General features: G+C 41.2%; 1 protein-coding gene across 9 annotated transcripts in view; it reads left to right on the top strand.

Annotated features, from left to right (window-relative positions):
* Positions 1-21063, top strand: part of Catsper2 (cation channel sperm associated 2) — a 23090-nt gene extending 2027 nt beyond the window's left edge. For 8 of the 9 annotated variants that reach the window (XM_031371666.1, XM_031371668.1, XM_031371664.1 and 5 more), the window contains 11 exons: positions 977-1150; positions 1681-1749; positions 5143-5315; positions 5792-5947; positions 6398-6522; positions 15076-15254; positions 15460-15559; positions 15805-15828; positions 17454-17923; positions 18280-18447; positions 20914-21063. In XM_031371666.1, coding sequence (XP_031227526.1) covers positions 977-1150; positions 1681-1749; positions 5143-5315; positions 5792-5947; positions 6398-6522; positions 15076-15254; positions 15460-15559; positions 15805-15828; positions 17454-17923; positions 18280-18447; positions 20914-20945 — 1670 coding nt within the window. In that variant the 3' untranslated portion in view covers positions 20946-21063. The remainder of the gene's footprint in view (positions 1-976; positions 1151-1680; positions 1750-5142; positions 5316-5791; positions 5948-6397; positions 6523-15075; positions 15255-15459; positions 15560-15804; positions 15829-17453; positions 17924-18279; positions 18448-20913) is intronic. The other variant, XM_031371669.1, reaches the window with a different exon arrangement.
* The last annotated feature ends 5603 nt before the right edge of the window (positions 21064-26666 follow it).

The following is a 26666-nucleotide window of genomic DNA, read 5'->3' as shown; positions in this document are numbered from 1 at the left end:
AGAAACCAGGTATGGGTGATTCTTGTCTACAATCAAAGCACTCTGGAGGCATTAGGAATTCAAGGCCATCCTTGGTTGAGAAGAATATGAGTTGTATGAGACTATATCTCAAATAAGAAGGCCAGAGACATAGCTCTGTGAATACAGGCATTTGCTCTGTAAACCTAAGTTCTATCTGTTCTATCTTCAGAAACCACATGCTACAAGAAGACAACCTACCTGTACAGTTGTGCTCTGACCTACACATATTCTTTCTCTCTCTCTCTCTTTCTTTCTCTCTCTCTCTCTTTCTCTCTCATAAATTTTTGTTTTTTTTTTTTTTAAATACAAGTAAAAGGAAATTTAGGAATGAGAAGCTACACTACACATGATAAGCTCAGAGCTTTATAAATAAAACTTTGAATCTATGTATAGGAACTCTTTCACTTTCTCTGAGTCCTAGTCAGGTATCCCTTGACTGACTTTGAAAAGCTTCCACCAAAGGTCCTTCAAACTTTAAGGTTTCTGGGCTGGTAGTGGTAGCATAGGCATTTAATGCCCGTACTTAGAAGTCAACAGCCAATGGATCCCTGGGTTGGAGAGAGCCTGCTCTACATACCAGGTTCTAAAGCAGCTGGGTCTAAAACAAAATAACACTTTGTACCTGTTACTTTCATGAGCACCTGCATCAATGTTAGTGATAAACTATACATTTTCACTTCAAACTAATAGAATTCTCAGTTGCTTTGAGAAAGAGAACCTTACAAGGCAGAGCTCCTGCTGAGTGGAAGAGGGTCCATTATTTCACCAGCATCGCTATCCCAACTCTACCCGCTCATCACAGTCCTCCAGCCAGCCTGTATATTTATCTACTGTCTTTTCTGGTTTGGGGAGAGGCTGGAGAGATGTGAAGGCAGGCTTAGTTAGGTGTTGCCAGTACTGGTGGACTGAGGCTGAACAACAGGATTCCCCTGTTACCTTCCCGTTTTTGTTACAGATCCTTCTTACCAGAAGAAACTCATGTCAGGAGATCAGGAGCAGCTAGTGCGCTTCTCCATAAAGCCCCGGCGAATGGGGCACATTACACATACTCAGCGGTTGCTGAGCAGGCTTCGAGTGCGGTGCAGTCGAAGGCCACCTCTTTCCTTGTGGGCTGGATGGGTCCTTGAGAGTATCCTTTTGTGTCATTTGCTTTTTGTTTGTTTGTTTGTTTGTTCTTTTGTTTTTTTCTTTTCTTTTTTTTTTTTTTCCAAGACAGGGTTTCTCTGTGTAGTCCTGGCTGTCCTGGAACTCACTCTGTAGACCAGGCTGTCCTGGAACCCTCCAAGTGCTGGGATTAAAGGCATGCGCCACCACTGCCAGGCATGTCACTTGCTTTTTCCGTGGCTGTTCCTCTTCTGTCAGTGAGTTACTTTTCCTCTCTCAAACTGTTTCCTTCGGCCAGGTGGTGGTGGCGGCGGCGCACACATTGGGAGGCAGAGGCAGGCGGATTTCTGAATTCGAGGCCAGCCTGGTCTACAAGTGAGTACCAGGACAGCTAGGGCTACACAGAGAAACCCTGTCTCGAAAAAACAAAAACAAAAAAACAACAAAAAACCTGTTTTCTTCAAATTCTCATATCTGACATTGTTGTCTTTATTATTTAAGCTGCATAAATGAGAAAGCACTTCATCTACATGTTTCCTTAAAAAAAAAAATCAGGTCCTATCTTCTCGAAATTCATCATCTCCCTCATCTTTCTGAATACCTTTGTGCTTATGGTTGAAATAGGTAAGAACTGGGGCTCCACAACAAAGGCAGTGTGTGGAAGACAGTTCTCTACTGGCCTGATCACTTTGTAGTTTCAGGCATTATCTCATTGTGATGGGGAGAGATTTTTTTCTTCCTTTGTTTTTTTGACACAGAGTCTCATGTAGCCTACACTAGCCCTGAACTTCATATGTAATCAGGATGACCTTGACTTTTACTTCCTGCTTCTACTGCCCATCTGAGATTACAGGTGTGCAACTCTAAACCCATTTATAAATTATATGAAATGTATTGAAAACAGAAGGACATCTCATCTAGTTGCTAGCTCAGGCAGGTTACTCAGGTCAGAAGTAGTGATGAATGCCTTTAATCCAGTGCTCTGGAAGCTGAGGCAGAGCTGTGAGTTAAGGCAAGCCTGCACTATGCAGTACAACTGTCTCGAAAAAATAAAAAGAAAGAAAAACAAAAGAACAATAGAAATTCCCAAGTTTCCTCTGTGTGTGTGTGTGTGTATGTGTGTGTGTGTGTGTGTGTAAAGAAAGAAGGGCCAAAAGAGAAAATGAGTGTGTATGTGTCATGAAGTCCAGCCAGGTCTCAGATGCACCATGTAGCCCAGGCTGACCTTAAATTTTTGATCCCCCTGCTTGCTTTTCCTAGTGCCAAGTTTACAGGCATCTGTCACTATGTTGGGTATAAGGGGTGCTCAAGGCCAGACCTAGAGCTTTGTGCATGCTAAGCAAGTATACTGCCAACTTAGTTAAATCCCCAGCTCCTGCTTTGGCTGTATTTCAGACAGGGTCTCACTGTGTGATAACCTAAAACTAAAGGCGTGCACCACCACTGCTGGCCATAATCCCAACTCTTGAGAGGTAGTTGCAGGAGGATTTACTGAGTTCTAGACCAACCTGGGCTATATAGCAAGACTGTCTCAAAAACATAAGAGGAAAAAAATATTGAAGTAACTATTTTGGACTAGTATATTATTGCATGTTATATTTTATCATTTATTTTTATTTAATTAATTTGTTTATTTATTTAGGTTATTTGAGGCAGGGTTTCTCTGTGTAGCCCTGGCTGTCCTGGAACTCACTCTGTAGACCAGGCTGGCCTCGAACTCAGAAATCCGCCTGCCTCTGCTTCCCAAGTGCTGGGATTCAAAGTGTGCACCACCACTGTCCAGCTATATTTATTTTTTTTACTATCTTTATTTCTTCTCTCTTTTAATACATTCTGACCACAGTTTCCCCTCCCTCTACTTCTTCCAGTTCCTCCAACACATCCCCTGTCTCCAAGATCCATTCCTCCTCCATTTCCCTTCAGAAAAGAGGAATATCAACCCAACATGGCATAACAGGTTACAGTAAGACTAGGCACAATCCCTCATATCAAGGCTGGACAAGGCAGCCCAGTAGGAGGACAAGGGTTCTAAGAGCAGGTAAAAGAGTCAGAGATACCCCCATTTCCACTGTTAGAAGTCCCACAGTAACACCAACCTACACAACCACTGCATATATGCAGAGGACCTACAGCAAACCCCTGCAGGCTCCCTGATGTTTCAGTCTCTGTTAGTTCCTAGAACCCTGCTTAATTGATTCTGTAGGCCATGCTCTCCTGCTGTCCTTAACCCCTCTGGCTCCTACAGCTCTCCCTCCTCATCCTCTTCTGTGATGTTCCCCGAGTTCTACCTAATGTCTGGCTGTGGGTCTCTGCATCTGCTCCATCGGTTGCTGGATGAAGTCTCTCTCTGCTGATGATTGGGCTAGGCACCAATCTGAACTTCTGGAAGCTGTCATATTGCATTTTAATGTTTAAGTTATACTTTTTTTAAGACTTATTTTATATGTATGAGTACACTATAGCTGTACAGATGGCCATGAGCCATCCTGTGTGTGGCTGCTCTCCGCCCTGCTCATTCTGGCGTAATTCTCTGTAGCTTTTTTCAGACGCACCAGAAGAGGGTGTGTCCAATCTCATTACAGGTGGTTGTGAGCCACCATATGGTTGCTGAGATCCAAACTCAGGACCTTCGGAAGAGCAGTCAGTGCTCTTACTCGCTGAGCCATCTCACCAGCCCTAGGTTATACTTTTTAAAAAGATTTATTTTATTTTGTGGCTCACTGTGTGGCTCACATGCACATGCAGGTGTCTTCAGAGGCCAGAAGTAAATGATGCCCTGGAGCTGGAGTTACAGATAGTTATGAATTGCAAGTGGATGCTAAGAATTGAAGCTGTGTCCTCTGGAAGAGCAGCCAGTGCTCTTCACCTCTGGGCCCTCTCCAGCCCCTACATGGTATTTTTGAGGCCCAGCTGAATTGCAGAAGACTGTCTCAAAACAAAAGTCTCCCTCAAAAGACTTAGTATCTACAAATAGGGGTAATTCTCATATGCCAATGTACAAAAATTATTGTCATACTTGAGACAACAGCAAATTTAGGAAAAGTAGTAGAAACCAGATACGTCTTTAAGAACATAAAGGCCACTTAGGTATAATGGAGCTATATTATGGAGGATATGTCTATCCTTCCACAGAAGTTCTTGAGGAAGGGCAGCAAGATGTGGATAAAGTTACTTGCCACCAAGCCTGACCTGAAGAGAGCAACAGTGTACTCACATACATTAAGTAAATAAATAAATAATTATCTTGGGGACTGGAGAAAAGGCTGAGGTTGAAAGCAGCTCTTCCAGAGGTTGGAAGTTTAATTCTCAACAACCACATGGTGACTGACAACCATCTATAATGAGATCTGGCACCCTCTTCTGGCATGCAAGCAGAACACTACACAATAAAAAAAAATCTTTTAAAAAAAATCATCCTGGGACACATCAATGTAAGAGACATCTTTGAAATTATTCAAAATTTTAAATTTTTAAAAGATTTAATGTTATATTTCTATATTTTCAATATCCATTGCTTTCCTATAAACTTTAGGGCAAGCTTAAGTATGGCAGATGGCAGGGAAATTCTACAGTCACTGTATAACTGTAGAATGGGTTGTAAGTGACTTGCAACTAGTATTTATATCAGTAGCAAGAGATAAGGTATAGCTGTTGTTTTATGGGTAATTATACCCTATATTACAAAGGTTGAAGCAACAGTGTAATGAGAAACCCAGGGGCTGCAGAGATGGCCCAGCAGTTAAAAACACTTGTTACTCTTGCAGAAGATCCAAGTTTGATTTTTAGCATCCACATAGTAGCTCACAACAGTCTGACTTCTGATTTCAGGCAGCAGGCACACATGTGGTACACATATATATATACATGCAGGCAAAATACTCATACACATAAAGAATCTAAAAAAGAAATGCAAAGAGAAATGAAATAGTAGTAGTCACAACTCTGGTTTCTAAGTGATCATCCTTCATTATTCAGTGGCTCACTTAACCTTCATCTCTCCCTTGCTCTGCCTTATAGAATTGATGGAATCCACAAACACTGCTCTGTGGCCATTGAAGCTGGCTTTGGAGGTGGCAGATTGGTTTATCTTGCTTAGCTTCATTGTAGAGATACTTCTAATGTGGTTGGACAGCTTTTATCTGTTCTGGAAGAATGCCTGGAGTGTTTTTGACTTTGTTGTTACCTTGTTGGTAAGAATAGATATCCTTAGGATTAGTTAAAGGGACCAACTTAGGAATGCACCTAGGTAAATTAAATTAACTAAAACCTCCCAGAAGGGGTGCAGAGATGTTTATCTAATTTGCTGCTTTGATTTTTTTTCCCTCCTTAAAACTAAAAGTAATTGTAGAAATTGTTGTCATTAAGAACACCAGCCCCTAAAATAACATCTACCAGTTATTGAACATTAAGTGCCAGCCACTATTTTGAGTATTTTATATGTATTATCTTATGTTCTATAACAACTCAAGAGATAAGCACTAATTGGATTTTATTGGATTTTAAAATATCTAAACAATCTTGAGGTACATACCTTAAATAGGTTAGTATAAAAAGACTAAACTGCAAACAGACCCCAGAGCATGCTATTCCAAGATGACACCCAGAGAACTCTGAAGAAGATGGTATGGAAAAGGGGTAACCTGGGACCTTTGGGTGTCTCCCACAGTCTCTGCTTCCTGAGTTTGTGGTGGTGATGGGAGTCCCGGCGCACTCTGTGTGGCTCCAACTGCTGAGGGTCTCTCGGGTGCTGAGGTCTCTCAAACTGTTTGCACGATTCCCTCAAATTAAAGTTATTCTTTTGGCTCTGGTCAGGGCCCTGAAGGTAATGTGAACTGATTAAAATGGTGTGTGGGGGGGGCAAGTTAGAAAGACAGGGTTAAGCCGGGCAGTGGTGGCACACGCCTTTAATCCCAGCACTTGGGAGGCAGAGGCAGGAGGATTTCTGAGTTCGAGGCCAGCCTGGTCTACAGAGTGAGTTCCAGGACAGCCAGGGCTACACAGAGAAACCCTGTCTTGAAAAACAAATAAACAAACAAACAAAAACAAAAAACAAAAACAAAAAGAAAGATGGGTTTAATTTTGATATAGTCAAAGAAGGTCATGAAAGATTCTTAAAAGTGTTCTTGTATGAGAAAGGATAGGAGGTAAAGTGCTGTAGTTTAGAGATTTCCTGTCTCTCTATTTGGTGGGAAATAGCCAAGTGGGCTTGACTGGGCTGCTGGTGGGGATCAGCCTTCTTTTACCTACTCCTGACTTGAATCCTGACTTCTAGAGCATGACGTTCCTCTTGATGTTGCTGCTTATCTTCTTCTACATTTTTGCTGTGACTGGTGTCTACTTCTTCAGAGAATATTCCCGTTCAAGTATCGAGGGCCTGGAGTACAACATGTTCTTCTCGTAAGCATGGTTGAGACTAAACTTCAAGAGGGGAGAGGCTTGTCTGATACTGAGAAGCTCAGCTAAAGCACAATAATACAAAAAAACTAGAGTAAGAGTTGGACAGAACAAAAGGAGGAGAAAAGCAGGTGTGATGAGTACTGCAGCTCTGATGTTGGGCCTGGGACAACCAGTTCTGGTTCCTTTGTTCTTAAGGTTTTTAAAATTGTAATTAAAATATAACTATGTCAGCCGGGCAGTGGTGGCACATGCCTTTAATCCCAGCACTTGGGAGACAAAGGCAGGTGGATTTCTGAGTTCAAGGCCAGCCTGGTCTACAGAGTGAGTTCCAGGACAGCCAGGGCTACACAGAGAAACCCTGTCCAAAAAAAAACAAAACAAAACAAAACAAAAAAAAAAACAAAAAACAAAAAACCTTTATTAACATTTTAAACAGAGGTTCAGCTATTACTGAAACTTGTAATTTCTAAACTTAAATTGGGGCAAATGGCTAGAGTGCAGAGTAATGCCATCACTGCCCACTGGGAATGCAGACTGAATAATTAATAATAATAATAATAATAATTAATAGCTACCCCTCATATGGAGGACTGGGTGCACGGTCGACTCCTTCTGAATGTTGTAATCAAAGAGGATGTGGCCATCTTCCAGCTGCTTGCCTGCAAAGATGAGCCTCTGCTGGTCAGGGAGGATGCCCTCTTTATTCTGGATCTTAGCCTTCATGTTCTCGATGGTGTCACTGGGCTCCACCTCTAGGGTGATGGTCAGGATCTTCACGAAGATTTGTATTTTTACCTTTTAACGAATGTGATGAAAGCAAAAACCTCCTGGTGCTTTGAAACACCCTGACAGAAGGACTGCTGAACTGGACAAAGCCTCTCATCACTTGAGATTTTCATGTTTTACATCAGTATGCCTACTGTTATTGTTCAGGTCTTGTCTAGGCAGCCATATTGCTAGGGTATTATGCATGTAGTTTCCCTGTAATTTCTCCTAGGAGATGCACTCTCACAGCAGATCTTCTGGTCCTCTAACTTAAATCTGTTTGCTTCATCTTCTGCAAAGTTCCCTGAGCCTTAAGTATAGGAGTTGTGTTGTAGATATATCCACTGAGACTGGGCTCCCCATGATCAATTGTTCTCTGCTTTATGAGAAGATGTGGTGTTCTGTAATGGTCTCTATTGCAAAGAGAAGCTTCTCTGATACAGGGTGAGAGATACACTTATCTGTGAGGACAAGGATAAATTCTGTTTGTTTGTTTATTTGTTTGTTTTCAAGACAGGGTTTCTCTGTGTAGTCCTGGCTGTCCTGGAACTCAACTCTGTAGACCATGATGACCTCTAACAGAGATCTGACTGCCTCTGTCTTCCAAGTGTTGGGATTAAAGGTGTGTGCCACCACCACCTGACCCTTTTGGGATATTTTACCATGCTTGTCATTTGTAGTTCAACAGCACCACAGCTGAATAATCCTTCCTTGGAAGCTTGCATAGCACCTGATTTTATAAAAGCTAGGCTGGAGCTGGAGAGACGGCTCAGCTGTTAAGATCACTGACTGCTCTTCCAAAAGTCCTGAGTTCAAATCCCAGCAACCATATGATGGCTCACAACCATCTGTAATGAGATCTGATGCCCTTTATGATATGTCTGAAGTCAGCTACAGTGTACTTACGTATAGTAAATAAATAAATCTTAAAAAGAAAAAAAAGAAGCTAGGCTGCAGGAAGAAGGCTTTCAGATTAGATCCAGCTCAAGTCTTCTGAGTACTGTATCCAAAATGTATTGTGTCTTCAGGAGTAAGGACTTACCTTCCACTTTTGACAGGCATCCAAGGGCAGCAGCAGCCGAGGCAGTTTGGGAGTCACTTGGGTAACCCTGACCATAACCCAAGTTGAGATTTCTCATGCCTGGTACTAGGTTTTGGTTTTTAGATAGGCTATTCACTCTTGTGAGCAGCACTGTTGCCAAAGTGGCACAACCTAAGTTATACAATACACATATTCATATTGTATAATTTAGGTGAATATAAAATAGCATTGTTAAGGCTTTGTCAAATATCCTCAGTGTTATTTGTCCCCCTCTCCCTCTCTGTCTAAATTGATTAGCCTTCCTCACCTCTTCCCAATTCACCCCCACTTTTGTTTTTCCTATTTCCTTTCATATCACCTGTATTCTGCTAGTTTTCTTGCTGGTCCCTAGCTGCATGGTTCCTTTTTCCTTATTTCTTTGGCTACTCAGCTATATGCTCACTTTCAAAGACTTGGAGCTAGGAATGACAGATGAGAGAGAACATGTAGTATTTGTTTGATCTGAGTTACTTCATTCAGTATAGTATATGTATTTATTAGTTCCATCCATTTACCTGCAAGTTTCATATTTTCATTTTTCTTTTCAGCTCAAGATTATTCTATTATGTAAATGTACCATATTTTCACTATTCATTGATCTATTGAAGGACTTTGAAGTTGCTTCAATTTCTTGGTTGTTGTACATAATAATGTCAATGAGCAGGTTATGCAAGTATCTGTAAAGTAGGTTGTTTAGTACTCTGGGCATATGCCAAGGTGTGGGATAGCTGGGTCACATGGTACATTTATATTTAGCTTTTGAGGATTCGCAGCATTGATTTACGTTGTGGCTGCACCAGTTTGTAATCTCCCCAACAGTGAGTGATGGTTTCCCTTCCCCGACATCTTTGCCAACATTTGTTGTCAGTTTTGTTGATCTTAGCTGTTCTGAATAGAATTAGACAAAATCTCAGAATTGTATTTACTTACTTGTAGACTAAGGATGATAAATACTTTTTGAGAAAATTTCTAGCCATTTTTATGTCTTCTATTTAGAACTCCTTTTTGAGATCCATAGTCTATTTTTAAAATTCAGTCATTTGTTTTCTTGACTCATTGGTTTTTTTTTTTTTTTTGAGTTCTTTATATATTCTGGACATTAATCCTCTGTTAGATGTATGCTTGCCAAAGATTCTCTCCCACTATTTTAGCCAGTGTTCTGTTGCTGTGAAGAGACACCATGACTATGGCAATTCTTATAAAGGGCAACATTTAATTGGGGATGGGTTGTATTTTCAGAGGTTTAGTTCATTGTCATCATGGTGGAAAGTATGGTGGCATGCAGGTAGACCCCATGCTGGAGAACGAGCTGAAAGGTTCAGCAGGCAGTGGGAAGAGAGAGACAGATTGAGCCTGGCTTAAGCTTTTGAAACCTCAAAGCCCAACCCAGTGACATACTTTTTCCAGCAAAGCTACACCTACTCAATAGGGTCATATGTCCTAATCCTTTCAAATTCTGTCATTCCCTGTGAGCTTTTGGGGGCCATTTTCATTCAAACCACCACACCTACTCTAAGAACTGATTTATTTCTTAGCTATACAGAAGTTTTTTAGTTTAACAAGGTTCTTCATCTCAGTTGTTGGGCCTTACTTAATTCCTGGACAAGTGGAGTTGTTCTGTTTTTTTTTTTTTTTTTGGAATCTTACAAATTAAAACATTTTCTCATCTAGTGCCTTTAAATACAGTATACTCCATTTGGGAATCCTGGCTTTGCAACCTAGTTACTTTGTTTTATTTTGTTTTAAGAGAGAGTGTATATCTCACATACACTGGCCTCATATTTGTTAAGTAGTCAAAGATGACCTTTCTGATCATTCTGCCCTAACCTCCCCGTGCTGGGATTACAGGAGTGTACCACTGTGCCTGTTTATGTGGTGCTGGAGGGCGAACATAGAACATCAGTGCTCTGCCAACTAAGCCACATACCCAGACTTTAGTTAACCTCTTTTGAAAAATGGAGCTAGGAGCTGGGGGGTGGTGGTGCACGCCTTTAATCCCAGCACTTGGGAGGCAGAGGCAGGTGGATTTCTGAGTTCGAGGCCAGCCTGGTCTACAGAGTGAGTTCCAGGACAGCCAGGACTACTCAGAGAAACCCTGTCTCCAAAAACCAAAAACCAAAAAAAAAAAAAAAAAAAAGAAAGAAAAATGGATGGAGCTAGGTCTCATGGCCTATTTATGTAGTCCCTACTACTCAGGATGTTGAGGCAGGAGGTCTACAGCTCCAAGGCCTTCCTAATTAACCCTGTCTCAAAGTAAAACTAAAATAGTGGAGACTGGGTATGGTAACAGATAACTGTAATATGTTCAGGAAGTTAAAGGCAAGAGGGTTATTTATGAGATCAAGGCCAGTTCAGTTTATGTGAGTTCAGTTTATGTGATTCCAGACCAACTGGGTTGCTAGGAAGATCCTGTTATAAAAAAAGTTTTGAGGCTGAAGTGATGGCCCAGGGTTTAAGAATGCAGTTTTTATAGAGGACTCCAGTGCAATTCCCAGCACTGTATCAAGATTAAAACCACTTTCAGGAGATTGAATGTTCCCTTTGTGCCTGAGCAGACTCCTGCACATATATATACATACGCATAAAATTTAAAAAGTTTTTTTGTTTTGTTTTGTTTTGTTATTTTGAGACAGAGTTTCTCTGTGTAGCCCTGGCTGTCCTGGAACTCACTCTGTAGACCAGGCTGGCCTCAAACTCAGAAATCCACCTGCCTCTGCCTCCCAAGTGCTGGGATTAAAGGCGTGCGCCACCACTGCCCGGCTTAAAAAGTATTTTTGTCTGTGTGTGGGGGGGGCAGTACTTGGGGGGCAGACGCATGTGGATCTCTCTGAGTTCAAAGTCAACCTGGTCTACAAAGCAAGTTCTAGCTCAGTCAAGGCTAACACAAGTTCTAGCACAGCTACAGAGAAATCCTGTCTAGAAAAACAAAAAACAATATTCCCCCTAAAGTGTGGAGATGTGGTAGTAGGGTGCTTGTCTAGCATGTGCAAGGCCCTGAATTCAATCCCTTGTATCAGAAAAGTAAACTGCAGAATAGCAACTTAGAAAAGAAACATAAGAATGTAAGGCCAGCCAGGCCTTAAGGCGTGGTGGCACATGCCTTTAATCCCTTCACTTGGGAGGCAGAGGCAGGTGGATTTCTGAGTTTGAGGCCAGCCTAGTCTACAGAGTGAGTTCCAGGACAGCCAGGGCTATACAGAGAAACTGTCTCAAAAAAAAAAAAAAAAAGAATATAAGGTCATTATGACTTCTACTGAGGCAGACCAAGGCCGGGAACAGAAGGTGCTGAGGGTAATGGTGAAGCCCTTTAACCACATCTTCAGATCTTGGAAAATGGATCTTTGATTCAGGCATGTATGTATGAGCAAGTGAATACGGGTTTGTTTTTGACTTTGATGAAAGCATGAACATTATATTAGATGATGTAGAGGAGATTCATTCTAAAACAGTGTTAAGAAAACTGGATTAGATGATGCCAGAAGGAGATACTATCACTCAGTTACAAAATGTTTTCAGCCAGGCAGTGGTGGTGCATGCCTTTAATCCCAGCACTTGGGAGGCAGAGGTAGGTGGATTTCTGAATTCGAGGCCAGCCTGGTCTACAGAATGAGTTCCAGGACAGCCAGGGCTATACAGAGAAACCCTGTCTCAAACAAACAAACAAACAAATGTTTTCAACTAAAATGATCAAGGGTTAAGTTTGTTTGCTTGAGACAGGGTCTCACTATGTACCCCAGTCTGTCCTGGAACTTAGTATGTAGACCAGGCTGGCCTCTAATTCATGGAGACCACCCTGCCTCTGCGTCTTAAGTGCTGTGGTTAAAGGCGTGTGGCACCACACCCAGAAGACTGTTTTTGTCATTGAGGGGAGGGGGTATAGAGCTGGCAAGATGGTACAGAAGGTTAAAGCACTTGTCGTACAAGCCCAGTGAACTCAGTTAGATCCCTGGAACCCACATAAGGTAGAATAAGAGAACTTGCTCCAAAGGGGCCTCCATATTTATGCTGTGGCATGCTGCCCCCTCAACATGCACACTAGGAATAATACTGGTACTAACTCAAAAGAGGATGAGGATAAATTAGGTAATACATCTAGACATTTAGTTCAGTAATTAACATATAACAAATGATTAAATGTTGCAGTAGCTCACAAGCATAGTCACTAGTTGAACCACTGTCTATAATTATGAGTATTACACAGGCACATACAAATTCTCATCCAAAAGTATAATCCTGGCCAGTTGTGATGGATGTGCCTGGAATCTCAGCATTTAGGAAATGGAGTTAAGAGGATCAGTTCAGAGTCATCCTCACCAACAAGGCAAGTTCCAGGACTACATGGCACCCTGTTTCAAAAGTCAACCATTCAATCCATAGAAGAGCTCTATGTCAAAAACATTTCTTGCTAGAAGGAAGTCCATTTGAATTTATTGATTTTGACTTAGACCCATTCTTTTTTCCTTTTCCTTTTATTTTTCTTGTATTAGTGGAACTTGAACATGTGGTTTCACACATGCTAGACAAGCACTCTGCCACTAAGCCAGCTCCCAATATTTGACTTTTTTTTTAAAGAAGGGTTCTTGCTAAATTGACCAGACTGACCTGCAACACAACTCTATTGCACAGGCTGATATATAACATTTAGTCTTATCAATATCTTCAAAGTGGTTTTGTCCTGTTTTATTGTGAGACAGCATTCTACTTTATAACCCAGGTTGGCTTATGATTTTTGTTGTGGTTGTGTTTTGTTTTGTTGACTTTTTCGTTTGATTGGTTTGCTTGTTTCATTTTGGTTTGAGACAAGGCCTTGAGCTGGCTATATAATAGAAGATGGCCTTGAACTTCTGGTCCTCCTGCTTCCACTTTTCCAGTACTAGGGTTACAGGTATGTGCTATGATATGCAGCTCTGTTATCTTAAGACAAGGTCTCAGTAGGCATCATGGCATAAGCCTTTACTCCCAGCAACTAGAGGCAGAGGCAGGAGTATCTGTGAGTTTGAAGCCAGCCTAGGCTACAGAACAAGTTCCACAACAGCCAGGGCTACACAGAAAAACTCTGTTTGAGGGGGCAGGGAATAGTGGAGGGCAGTGGACAGTCACAGGGTTTTACTGTTTACCTCTGGCTGGCCTGGAACTCAGAAACATCCACCTCCTCTGCCTCCTGAATGCTACAAATAAAGGCATGCACCACCACCCTTGGTTTCATCTCTACTCTTTTCATCTCACTATATAGCCCTGGCTGTCCTAGAACTCACTGTGTAGACCAGGCTGGCCTCAAACTCACAGAAATTCTCCCTTCTGAGTGCTGGTACTAAAGGTGTGAACCAACATCCCTGGCTGTCAGCTGTAGATTCAACACTGACTTTTGTAAAAAATTCAGTTTACAGCAGGGTGAAGTGCTTATACATGCACTCTTAGCCCTTGACAACTGAGGCAGGAGAAATGCTACTAGTTCCAGCTTGGATGATGCAGTGAGTTCTAAATCACCCAGGGCTACATAATGAGACTTTTGTCACAGAATAAATTAAAAACCTGGCATCTGAGAAGCAAAGTAGGAAAGAAGAGAATTTTAGGTACTTTCTTTGTGTGGACAAAAGATTTCAGGAAATTATGTATTTTTCTCATGGTAACAATCAAGCCCAGTGTCTTAAACATGCTAAGCAAATGCTTTATGATATAACTGTAGCTCTTACTCCCCTAATATAATTGTGTAACCTTACATTTTAAGTTTATTTGTATATGTTATTATGTGGCATTGTTATGCATTTGTTTGTCTTAACATGCTGTTATGAAACAAATACAGATAAGTGGCCAGGCAGTGGTGGCAGGCGCCTTCAGTCCCAGAGCTTGGGAAGCAGAGTTATTAAATCCTTCTATTTAGGCATGTTTGTTAAATTTCTTCTATTATGTATGTAAAATTATCTAAAAATTAGGGTTAGGGCCAAAAAAAGAGTTCAGGGATAGCAAAATGGCTCAGTGGATAAAGATGCTTGCCACCAAACCTGATAATCTGATCAATCTTGGAACCCAAAGGTAGAAGAGAGAACTAACTCTTGCAAGACATCCTTTGTGCTCTGCACCTAGGAAGTGGCATGTATATGTACACACACAGACACATACATACACAATAAGTAAATGCAAAAAACAAACTTGAAGAATCCCTGCAGTATGCATTTATTGAGAAAATAGCAGCCCTAGGACTAATGGAGTATTGAGGGATATTTATAGGCTATTCATGATAAAGGGGGGCATAATAAAATCAGACTGGAGAATGATTATCTAGAAAATATAAAATATGATAGAAAAGGAGCTAAATTCAAAGCATACTAAAACGAAATGCCCCTATGTTGCTTTAAGAATGAGAACCTAGTGGTTGTGGTGCACACCTTTAAACCCCGCTCTCAGGAGGCAGAAGGCAGGTGGATCTCTGAGTTCTAGGCTATCCTGGTCTACAGACCAAGTTTCAGGATAGCCATGGCTATACAGAGTAACTTTGTCTCATAACCCTCCCCCAATCCAATAAACAAACAAAAAGAATAAGAATGAAGAATGGCAGATGAAGACAAGAGTTCACCTCTGAGTTCAAAGCCAGCCTTGTCTACATAGGGTTCCAGTCTAGCCAGAGCTGCACAATGAGACTCAAAACAAAAACAAAGCCAAGTTTAGATTTCTGCTTCTGTATATTCACACACTCTTGGTTTTTTTAGGGACCTACTAAATTCCGTGGTGACAGTGTTCATCCTCTTCACCTTGGATCATTGGTATGCAGTACTTCAGGATATCTGGAAGGTGCCAGAATCTAGCCGTGTCTTTAGCAGCATCTATGTGATCCTTTGGTTGCTGCTTGGCTCCATAATCTTTCGAAATATCATAGTAGCCATGATGGGTAAGCACAGAGGAGGTACAACTTCATAGGAGGAAAGTTGGGAAGAAACTGGCAATTGGAGCTGGTGGACTATTGGTAGAGAACCCAGTGTAGCAAGGAAGTTTGGATATTGGAATAGATATTTCACTTTGTTTCTCCCCACTTAAGCATTCTTCTTAGTCTAGTTACTACCACCTTCTAACTCCTAATGGCCCTTTGGGGGCAGTTACTAACTTTCAGAATATGAGAAATGAGCTGAATGTGGAGATGAACCACCTGGAGATTCAGTATAGAGCTGACATATTCAAGCGACAGGTTATTCAGAGGTCAGCTTCTATGTGTTATTTCTCAACTCATTCCATTGTGAGTAAAGAAGTCCACATTCTAGTGTTTTTTTTTTTTGTGTGTTTGTTTGTTTGTTTGTTTGTTTTTATATATCCTGTGGGGGTTTCTCTACTCCCCTTCATAGCTTAGGTTTCTTTCCTTATAGATCCACATTATTTTTCATTACACTTCTGCTGATTTGTGGCTTTTTTTCTAATTTTCATTTCTTTTTTGTTTCTTTTTGTAGGAGACATCAGTCTGAATCACTGAGGTAAAGTAGTGATAGCAACATGGATGACAGGAGAATGATGTAAATTGGGATGGGAAGATGAGGCATAGATGGTAGAAATTGTCAAAGTTGAAGATTTGCTGAGAGAGAATCCATGATACCGGCCAACATTATATGTTTATTTTCTAACTCTCTAAAACCCATGGGTGTGGTTTTATTTGAAAAAGGGGTCTTTGCAGGTGAGATTAATCTAAATATGTTTAGATGGATCATCCTGAGTTATTCAGGTAGGTTCTAAATTAGCAACAAAGATCCTTCTAGGAAGCCAAGAGAAGATATGGCAGCAGAAAATAGGTGGAAACATGGGGGGTTGTTTGTTTGTTTCTTTGATACAATGTTTTTTTCTACAGTCCTGGCTGTCCTGGAGCTTGAGGACTCTTTCAGAGTCCCCGAGCTCCTCTGCCTCTTGAGTGCTGGGATTAAACCCACGTGCCACCACACTTAGCTGATTGTTTTGTTTTTGTAGAGGATTTTTTTTCTTCACTTTTTTTTTTTTTAACTTTAGCCCATCATGACTGACTGTGGCTTGTAGTTTTAAGCAGGGCATCCTCATTAAAAATAATATGTGAGCAAAGACTTGAAAGCAATGAGATTTCTATGAGTATATATGGTGAAAGTGTTAGTAGCAGAGAGAATAGCTGCTACAAATATTCTAAATTGGAAGTACACTCAATGCATTTGAGAAACAGAATTGACCATTGTAATTGAAGCAGAAAATGAATAACAGGAGAGGAAGTCGGCGGAAGAATGGATTACATATTAGCTACTTTTCAGCAGCTGTGATAAAACACCCAGACCAAGTTAACTTACGGGAGGAAGAGTTTATTTTGGCTTATTATTCTACAAGAGAGTAGAGTAACGGCAGGGAAGGCTTAGCCAGAGCAGCAAGCTGAGAAGTCACCTCTTTAACTGCAAGCATGAAGCAGAGAGCATGAGCTGGATATGGGGCAAGGCTGTGAACTCTCAAAACCTGTCCCTAGGGACACACTTCCTCCAGCAAAACTCCCCTTCACAACCTTTCCAAACAGTACCATCACATCAACTAGGGACCACAAGTGCTCAAATGCATGATCCTGTGGGATACATTGCTCATTCAAACCACCTTAGTATGGGAGTATGATTCTGTAGGAGTATAGGAGATTGTTGTAGGCTCTTAGATTCATTTATAACAAGTGGAAGCAAAACAGAGTAATAATATTAAGATATTTACATTTAAAAACAGGTTTTCTGTGTGAGAAGGAAGAGAATAGTTAAGAAAGATACTTTGGGGATGACTGAGCTGGGAGTACCTAAGCCTAGAATCTGAGAACAGTTTGGCTCTTTTTTTTGTTTGTTTTTTGTTTTTTTGTTTTTTTCGAGACAAGGTTTTTCTGTGTAGCCCTGGCTGTCTTGGAATTCACTCTGTAGACCGGCTGGCCTCGAACTTAGAAATCCACCTGCCTCTGCCTCCCAAGTGCTGGGATTAAAGGCATGCACTACCACAAGTTTCGCTCTTAAGGCTGTAAATCAAAGCCTTAGGGATGCCAGGCTCAGGACTAGCATAATAAACGGGCTACCACATCTTGTAAGTATATTTGAAGCAATAAAATTTCTTTCTATATGTACAGAGGAACCAGTCAAGGAAAGGTCTCCGAAGACATAGTAGAAACTTCTGATGTCAGTGATGAAGACAAAAGCGATGCTGATGAAGACAATTCTAGCGAAAGCAATAAGGAGACAAGTGATAGTGAGAAAAGCGATAATGAGAAAAGCGATAGTGAGGAAAGTGATGTCGAGAAAAGTGATCCTGAGGAAGACTATGCCAAGAAAAGTTCTCCTGAGAAAAGCTCTCCTGAGAAAAGCTCTCTTGAGAAAAGCTCTCCTGAGAAAAGCTCTCTTGAGAAAAGCTTTCCTGAGAAAAGCTCTCCTGAGAAAAGATCTCCTGAGAAAAGCTCTCCTGAGAAAAGCTCTCCTGAGAAAAGCTATGATGGAAAAGCTGAAACTGAAAAAGTACAAAAAGAGCCAAAAGAAAAAGCCCACCCAACTTCCCCTTCCAACTCATCCCATGGCTCCATTGCAGTTGACATTGCTTTCCTCGGTACGCAGAATGGCTCCTTCCATTTGAATTCACATTCCTCTTGCTTATGAGACCCACAGTCATTGTTTTGTGGCCCAGGATGATTTCAAAACTCAATTCCCCTGCCTTATGCAGCAAATTCTGGGAGGGTAGGCAAGTGTAAGACATCCAGGTTGTCACTGTCTCCTCCTCCTCTTTTTTTTTTTTTTTTTTTTTTTCCTTCCCTTTTGCCGACTTACAATGTAGCCCAAGCTAGCTTGTAAGTCATTATATAACCCTAGCAAGCCTAGTGACTCAGCCTCCCAAGCTCTGGGATTGTAGGTGTGTGCCACTACATCTGGCTTAGACATGTTTGAAAGAAGCATTCTTCCTCACAGAAAACCTGGACTGGGAGACTCTTGTGCATGAGAACCTGCCTGGGCTAATGGATATGAATCAGGATGACCGTGTTATTTGGCCCAGAGATTCACTTTTCCGATATTTTGAGTTACTGGAAAAGCTTCAGTATAACCTAGAGGAGCGCAAGAAGTTGCAAGAATTTGCAGGTGAGGATGTAAGGTAGTCATGGGATCCTAAGGATGTAGCATCTCTGTCTCAAACACCTGAGCGCCCTCATTAAAAACACTAACTTAGAGACTAGCTAGAAATTTCGCTCCACCAGGAGGCGCTCAAATCTTACAAGATCTGAAAGCTTGGTTCTCAGGACACTATTAACACAGTAGTATTGTGACTCAGGCCTTGCAGCAGGAAAGATGCCCTTCTCTTTGAAGGCCACATTTCAGTTTGCAGTAGGGCTCTAGGCTCGGGGTCACATTGGAGGGCTAGAATTTGGAAAAGTAAACACTACTCCATCCCCAAAAGATGTCAATGAACCAACCTTCTTTTCCTAGCAGCCCGTCTATCATCAGTCTCCAGAAAGAAGTAGGTGAGCTACACAGTGGAATTGAATATAAACTGAAAACATTCCTGCTCGAAATCATTTTCCCATTTGGAAAATAAATTTACCATAAATTTACCATTTGGAGATTAATTTGAATTAATAAAATTCCTCTGAAAAAGAAAGAGGAGGAAGAAGAGAGAAAAGAAAGGAAGATACATGTACACACACACACACAGACACACACACACACATACAAGCCTACCCATAAACTATGAGTAAGGAACATCTGATTTTTTGTTTTGTTTCGTTTTTTTTTTTTTTTTTTTAACATTTAAAAGTTAAAATTTGGGGGCTAGAGAGATGGCTCAGTGGTTTAGAGCACTGACTGCTTTTCCAGAGGTCCTGAGTTCAATTCCCAGCAACCACATGGTGGCTCACAATTGCTTGTAGTGGGATCTGATGTCCCCTTCTGGTGTGTCTGAAGATAGAGACAGTATACTTACATAAAATAAATAAATCTTTGTTTTACATTTGGAAAAAAGAGAGGATGGAGAGGCTCATTGTGACACAGAAAGGCCATAGGAATTTATAATATTTAGGGCTAGGGGTCAGCAAGATGGCTCAGTGGATACTTGTCATGAAGCCTGACAACTGGAAGGATAGAACCAACTTCTGAAAGTTGTCCTTCAATTTCCATGTATGTGCCATGAAATTTGAGCCAGCATATCAGAGACCATCTTTGTTTGTATCAAAACATTGACTGGGGTTAATTCTATTCTTTCAGTCACTCTTAGTCCTATCCTGGTAGGAGGAGACAGGATGGAAGGTATGAAGAAATAGGAAGGAACTTTCAGATTTTGTTTTGTGAGTCAGGGTCTCATTTTTAACTCTTCACTATGAGGCTATGCAACTGAGGCAGACCTCAAATCCCAGTAATCTTCTGCCTTATCTAACAAAGCAGAGCCCAGGTTAGTGGATTGGTTTTTTTTTTTGTTTGTTTGTTTTTTTTTTTTTTTTTTTTTTTTGAGCCAGAGTCTCACTGTGTAGCCTTTGCTGGCCTGAAATTCACTAAGTAGACTAGGCTGACCTGGAATTCACAGAGATTCCCCCTCGCTGTCCTCCTAAGTGCTGGGATTAAAGGTATGTTTTACCATACTTAGCTCAGAGTCCAGAAAAACATTATTTTTGAGTCCAGATCTCTTTTTTCATGAATTTATTTATTTTATGCATATGAGTGCACACTATAGCTGTACAGATAGTTATGAGCCTTCATCTGGTTGTTGGGAATTGACTTTTAGGACCTCTACTCACTCCAGTTGACCCCGCTTCAGCCCTGCTCGCTCTGTTAGACCCTGCTCGCTCAGGCCCAAAGATTTATTTATTATATTTTAAATAAGTACACTGTAGCTGTCTTCAGACGCACCAGAAGAGGGTGTCAGATCTCATTATGGGTGGTTGTGAGCCACCATATGGTTGCTGAGATTTGAACTCAGGACCTTTGGAAGAGCAGTCTATGTTCTTACCCACTGACCCATCTCACCAGCTCTGAGTCCAGATCTTTAAAAAATTATTTTTTAACTTTCATATGAGTGTTTAGTAGATGTTCACCACATCCTCCACACATTCTAATCTTTCCTTCCTCACCCCTCCCATGAGACCACCCCTCCCCTTTGACAGTTCTTACTGTGGAGAACTGAATGCATGCAGAGGTCAGAGAACAACATCTGAGCATCAGTTCTATCCTTCCATTCCATGGGTTCTGAGAACTGAACTTGGACAGTCAGGCTGGGCATCAAGTTTCTTTATCTGTTGAGCTACCCTGCTGTCTCTGTTAGTTCTCATTGTCCCATAGGCAATTTCATTTCAACTTTCATGTCACACATACATACATGATTTTATGTATCTGTATAAAGTTTAGGAACTGCAAATGGAGAAAATACATGATACTTATTTTTCCAAGATTGTAGTGCTCAGGCCTTGATGAACTTGCTTATGGTAAAGAGAAGACAGATTTAAGTAATTATTAGTCAAGATTTTTGTGGGAATCCGGAACTCAAAAAGCAGGGCTTTTATCAAATATATGTGTTCAAACATTCTTCGCTTTCTGATCTCATGGTTTGTTTCTTTACAGTTCAGGCACTGATGAGTTTTGAAGACAAGTGAAGGTACAGTGGGTGACAGCTGTGTCTTTGGACCCAGCAAAAGCTAATGAGGAAAATAATTGGAATTTAAAATATAAATTTCTAATAAATACTGCTAATAAATGGTAAGTTCCTGGTAAGTTCATCAAGTATTTTTGTGAGGTGTAGATGATACTAAAAGGCAAAAAATGACTTCAGAGGCCACTGGAGCCTGTGCTGCCTCTCGGCTTACTGTCCAGTTCCCGATCTGGCTCTATAACTGTGCCATCCTAGCTCCTGTTCTTCTGTAACTACTTCTTCCTAGCAAGGGTCCCATTTCACTTTATTTTTGCTACAGTCTGTGTAGGTGTCTAGGTGGAATTATTAAGTTTTCAAAGATGTTCATGTAACTACTTAAGTGATGCTCCCATTGTCTCCTCTGCTAATATAGCCCTTCTCATATATCATTAACTTTCTTTTTTTTTTAATTTTTTTATTTATTTATTATATGTAAGTACACTGTAGCTGTCTTCAGACACACCAGAAGAGGGCATCAGATCTCATTACGAGTGGTTGTGAGCCACCATGTGGCTGCTGGGATTTGAACTCATAACCTTCCGAAGAGCAGTTGGTGCTCTTCCCTGCTGAGCCATCTCACCAGCCCCATTAACTTTCTTTTTCAGTGCTAGCAATAGGACCCAAAGCTTCATGCATGCTGGACCCGTGCTTTACCAGTCACTTACATCTCTAGTTCCTTTTTTACTGATCTTAATTGACTTTCTTTCAGTTCTACAATCAGGCAACAGTCTAGATCAAAGATGGTTCAGATTGCTCCCATGCACTATTAATTGCAAGTACACGTCATTCACACTCATTTCTGGACCTAAAGGTTGTAGTTCTCTTCATCTCACTTGTCATTGTTCAGGGAAGTTTTCATGCCAGTTTGTTCCATTGTTTGTAGGACCTCAGAAATTATCTATTTCTCATCAAAGCATAGTCCCCCTTCTCATTTGTGTATGCTATTGGAGATCAATCCTATATCTTCATGTATCCTACTACTGTCCTTTGGCCCCCAGCAGGAAGCCCCATCCTGGAAGATTGACAATCAAGCTGATACTTGGTGATAGAGTATCTGAAGGTATCCCATTCCATTGTTGAAGGACTCAAGTCTCTTTTGGTTGAGTTTTAGTGATAGGGTCTTTGGTTCTACCAGAGGCTGGCCTTAAACTTACTATGTAGTGCAAGCTGGTCTTGGACTCCTGCTTGAGCCTCGTGAGTCATAGGATTGCATGCCAAGCATATTATTTAATTCTTTGGAAATGCTTATTATTAAAAATTCTATCTTCGGAACTGGGTGGTGGTGGTGCACACCTTTAATCCCAGCACTTGGGAGGCAGAAGCAGGTGGATTTCTAAGTTCGAGGCCAGCCTGGTCTACAGAGTGAGTTCCAGGATGGCCAGGGCTATACAGAGAAACCCTGTCTCAAAAAAAAAATTCTATCTTCAACCAGTGGCGCATGCCTTTAATCCCAGCAGTGAGGAGGCAGAGGCAGGTGGATCTCTGTGTGTTTGAAGCCTTCCTGGTCTACAAAGTAAGTTCCAGGATGGCCAGGGCTACACAGAGAAACCCTGTCTCAACCTTCTGCCCTCCCACCCCAAATAATTCTATTAACCTGGGCTGAGGAGATGCTGCTCTTACAGAGGACCCAGGTTCAGTTCCCAGCACCCATATGCTGCTCACAATTGTCTATAACTCCAGTTCCAGGGATCCGATGCTGCCTTCTGCTCTTCTCAGGCATGTGGTGGTGCACAGACATATATGCAGACAAACCATACATGCACATAAAAAAATAAATATTTTTAAAAATTCTATTACTTGTTGAATGCTTGATGATATATATCAACATTTATATAATATACATGCTCTACGATATACTCTATATTTGAAGTATGTATTATATGCCATAAAATAACCAGGTCAGAAAGATAACCTCCCATTTTTATTTTTTAATTGAAAACTTTTTTTTTCCTTTTGAGACAGTTTTATTCTATAGCCTATGCTGGACTAGAACTTACTATGTAGCCCAGGCTGGCTTGAGTTCTGTGGTTAGTAAGACCTTGTCTTAAAAACAAACAGGACAGGGAGGTGGCTTGGTTGATAAAGTGCTTGTTGATCAGAGGCCAGACATGGCAGCATGTTTGTGATCCTAGTTTTGAGGGGCAGAGACAGGTAAATCCCAAGGGCTCACTTTCCAGCCACTCTAGTTCCAGTTTCAATTACAGTCCCTGTCTCAAAAAAGGATGAGGTGGAGAATGATTAAAGAGGAAGACATTGGATGTTGACATGTGTGGGGGTGTATGCCTGTACATATGTACAAATATATGCCTGTACACATATGAGCACTCGTGCATTCACCACTCCCACTCACCCCACACATAAAGAAAGCAAGTACCAAAAAGGAAGATCAAACCCTGAACTGTATATTTTAAAATATTTCATGTTGGGCTGGAGAGATAGCTCAACAGTTAAGAGCACCAACTGTTCTTCCAGAGGTCCCAAGTTCAATTCCCAGCAACCACATGGTGGCTCACAACCACCTGTAATGGAATCTGATACCCTCTTCTGGTATGTCTGAAGAAAGCAATGGTGTACTCATAAAATAAATAAATAAATCTTTAAAAATATTTTATATTATATGAACTATATATCCAAATTATATATAAAAAGGTTTTCTTTTTTATTAGATTTATTTGTTAATTTATTTTGTACGTCTGTCTGTGTGAATACCATAAAGCATGAGTGCAGGAGAGAAGGCACACACAAACAGATGGTAGGCTGGCCTTGAGCTCCCTTCTGAGTGCTGGGGTTTAAAGGCATTAGCCACTATAACCACTTCTCTTTTTTAGCAAACAAACAAAGCCAGGGGCCTGAAGAGATGGCTTAGTCTTAAACATACCTACTTAGTTCTTGCCCAGAACCCAGGTTAGGTTCTAGTACCCATTCCAGGTAGCTCACAGCCACATGTAATTCCATCTTCAGGAGATCCAGCACCTTCTTCTGGCTTATGTACGCACTTGAACTCATGTGCACATACCCACATACACATAATTTTAAAAATTTAAAACCCAACAAAACAGGTCTTCAAGGAGGCCTCAAGCTCTTTATGTATGAGAATGTTAAATTCTGACCCTTCACCCTCCACCTCCCAGTGCAAGGATCATAATTGGGGCCGCCATGTCCAGATTATTTTAAATTAAAAAATGTTTATTTATTTAGTATGGGGTGACATCAGCATACTACAGTGTATCTCTGGGGGTTGGACGACAACTTGCAGGAATGACTTTTTTCTTTCTACTGTGTCAGTCCTGGGGACTAAATTCAGGTCATCGGGCTTGATGGCAGTCTTTGCCAACTGAGCCATTTCACCAGCTCTCAATTTTTTGAGACAGGGCCATATGTAGCTCAGTTTAGCTTCAAACTAGCTATATCGCCAAGGATATCTTTGAACTCTTGCTCCTTCTTCTCCTCCCAAGTGCTGAGATTACTTGTCTATACCACTATGTCTAGCTTATCTCTGATTTAGATATTTTATAGATATGTGAATTATAGATAGTTATGGTCATCAAATTAAAAGTGATGGAAAGGAACATAGAATTCAGAGATATAATATCAAAATACAAATGGATATATAATATTATATATATGGTTTTTTGTGATAGGATTTTTCTGTGTAGCCCTGGCTACCCTGGAACTCACTCTATAGATCAGGCTGGACTCAAAATCTTAAGATCCACCTGCCTCTGCCTCCTGAGTGCTGGGATTAAAGGCATGCTACCACTGCTACCTGGCATGCATATATATATATATATATATTCAAATATATATATATATATATATATATATATATATATATATATTTGAAAAAATAATATTATTCCAGCCTTAAAGGCTGGAAGAAGCTGAGGAGGAGGGCAACTCCATAGGAAGACCAGCTAACTAACCTGGACCCCTGAGATCTCTCAGACACTGAGCCACCAACAAGGCATCATACACTAGCTAGTATGAGGCCCCCAACACATAGACCAGCAGAGGACTGCCTGGTCTGCCCTCAGTGAGAAAAGATACATCTAACCTTTGAGAGACTTGAGGCCCCAGGGAGTGGGGAAGTCTGGGGGGGTAGGGTGGGGACATCCTCTTGGAGGGGGGGGAGGGGGAGGAATGGGATAAGGAACTGTTGAAGGGCAGACCAGGAGGGGGATAATAACTGGACTGTAAAAAAAGATTAAATACAGGGTCTCAACCACCAACCAAGGACTGCACATGGAGGGGTCTGATTGTTCTGGCAGAATGTGTATAGTAGAGAATTGCAAATTCAATTATCAATAGGAGGAGAGGACCTCAGCCCTGTGAAGGTTCTGTGCCCCAGTGTAGGGGAATGCCAGGGCCCATAAGTGGGAGAGGGTGGGGTGGCAGGCATGGGGAGGGGGGAGGCAACAGGGGTTTGTTCTTGTTGTTTTTATTTGTTTCTTTGTTTTTTGGAGGGGAAACTGGGAAAGGAGAAATTTACATGTAAATAAAGAAAATATCTAATAAAAAAGATTAAATAATAATAATTTATTAAATTAATTATTTATTAAATTATTCTTATTAAATACATATTTGTTAAATCATCTTATGTTAAAATATTACGTTGTCTCACACCTGAAAGGCTGAGCATTTGGCAGTTGCTTTATCCTTGAGGCTGGATGCCCAGCAGTTAGAATAGTCACCCAGTGGGTGTCTTCCACTGAAGAGCCCAGAACTGGTCATAACTCGTCTGTAAGGGTAGGTACCTAAGCACTCCCAGTCTGACACTGAAAACCTGGAAAGTTCCTGGAGAGCTGCTGGTCTGCAGTCCATGATGGAAGCTTGAATTTGCTGGTTCTGATATCAACAAAGAAATGGGCGGTGGCAGCAATGGGGTAAATCAACTCAGTGACAAGAGTGAAGATCAAGTGAGCAGAAGACAGAGACTCGTCCTACCAGTGTGCTCTCTGTAGTCTGGTGCCCTCCATTTTTAGGGTGGGTCTTCCCATATCATTTAAGGCTATCAGGTACCCTTCTCCTCTCAGGGTATCCTAATGTGTGTCAACTTGACCTTCAAACCAACTGTCGTACTGCACAAAGGCAAAGGGAGAGAAAGAATCTACACATGTGGTGACAGCATTGATTTGAGAGTTTGAATTACCTTTCTGATTGCTATGATTAGAAAGAAGTAGCTTAAGGGAGGGCAGGTTTCTTTTGGTTTGCAGTGGGGAAGGGATGTTGGGAAGAGCAGAGGCCAGCTGGTCAACACAGCATTCACATCCAGGAAGCAAAGAGTTATAAATGCTGAGGCTCAGCTTGTGGTTTCCTTTTTTATGCATCCAGGAACCTAGCCCATGGAATAGTGCCATTACATTTAGGGTGAGTCTTCCCAACTCAGTGAACCCAACCTAGACACACACCCCTAACGTAACATGCCCTGAGACTTGTGTCTTCAGTGATTCTACATCCTGCCAAGTTAGCAACCAAATTAACCACCATAGTTCAGTGGATAAATGTACCTGCTACTAAATCTAACACAACCTGAGTTTGACCCCAGGGACCCACAGACTGGAAGGAGAGAACTGACTCCCAAAAGTTGCCTTTTGACCTCCACATGTGTACCATGGCTCAAGTGCCCCACTCCCACAAAAAAAAAAAAATGTAATGTTTAAAAGCTAATAAAATGTACTACATTTTC

The sequence above is a fragment of the Mastomys coucha genome, unplaced genomic scaffold (assembly GCF_008632895.1).
Source record: "Mastomys coucha isolate ucsf_1 unplaced genomic scaffold, UCSF_Mcou_1 pScaffold15, whole genome shotgun sequence".
NCBI lineage: Eukaryota > Metazoa > Chordata > Mammalia > Rodentia > Muridae > Mastomys > Mastomys coucha.
The sequence above is the reverse complement of the archived record's forward strand: the minus strand, read 5'-3'. Positions and strand labels throughout refer to the sequence as shown.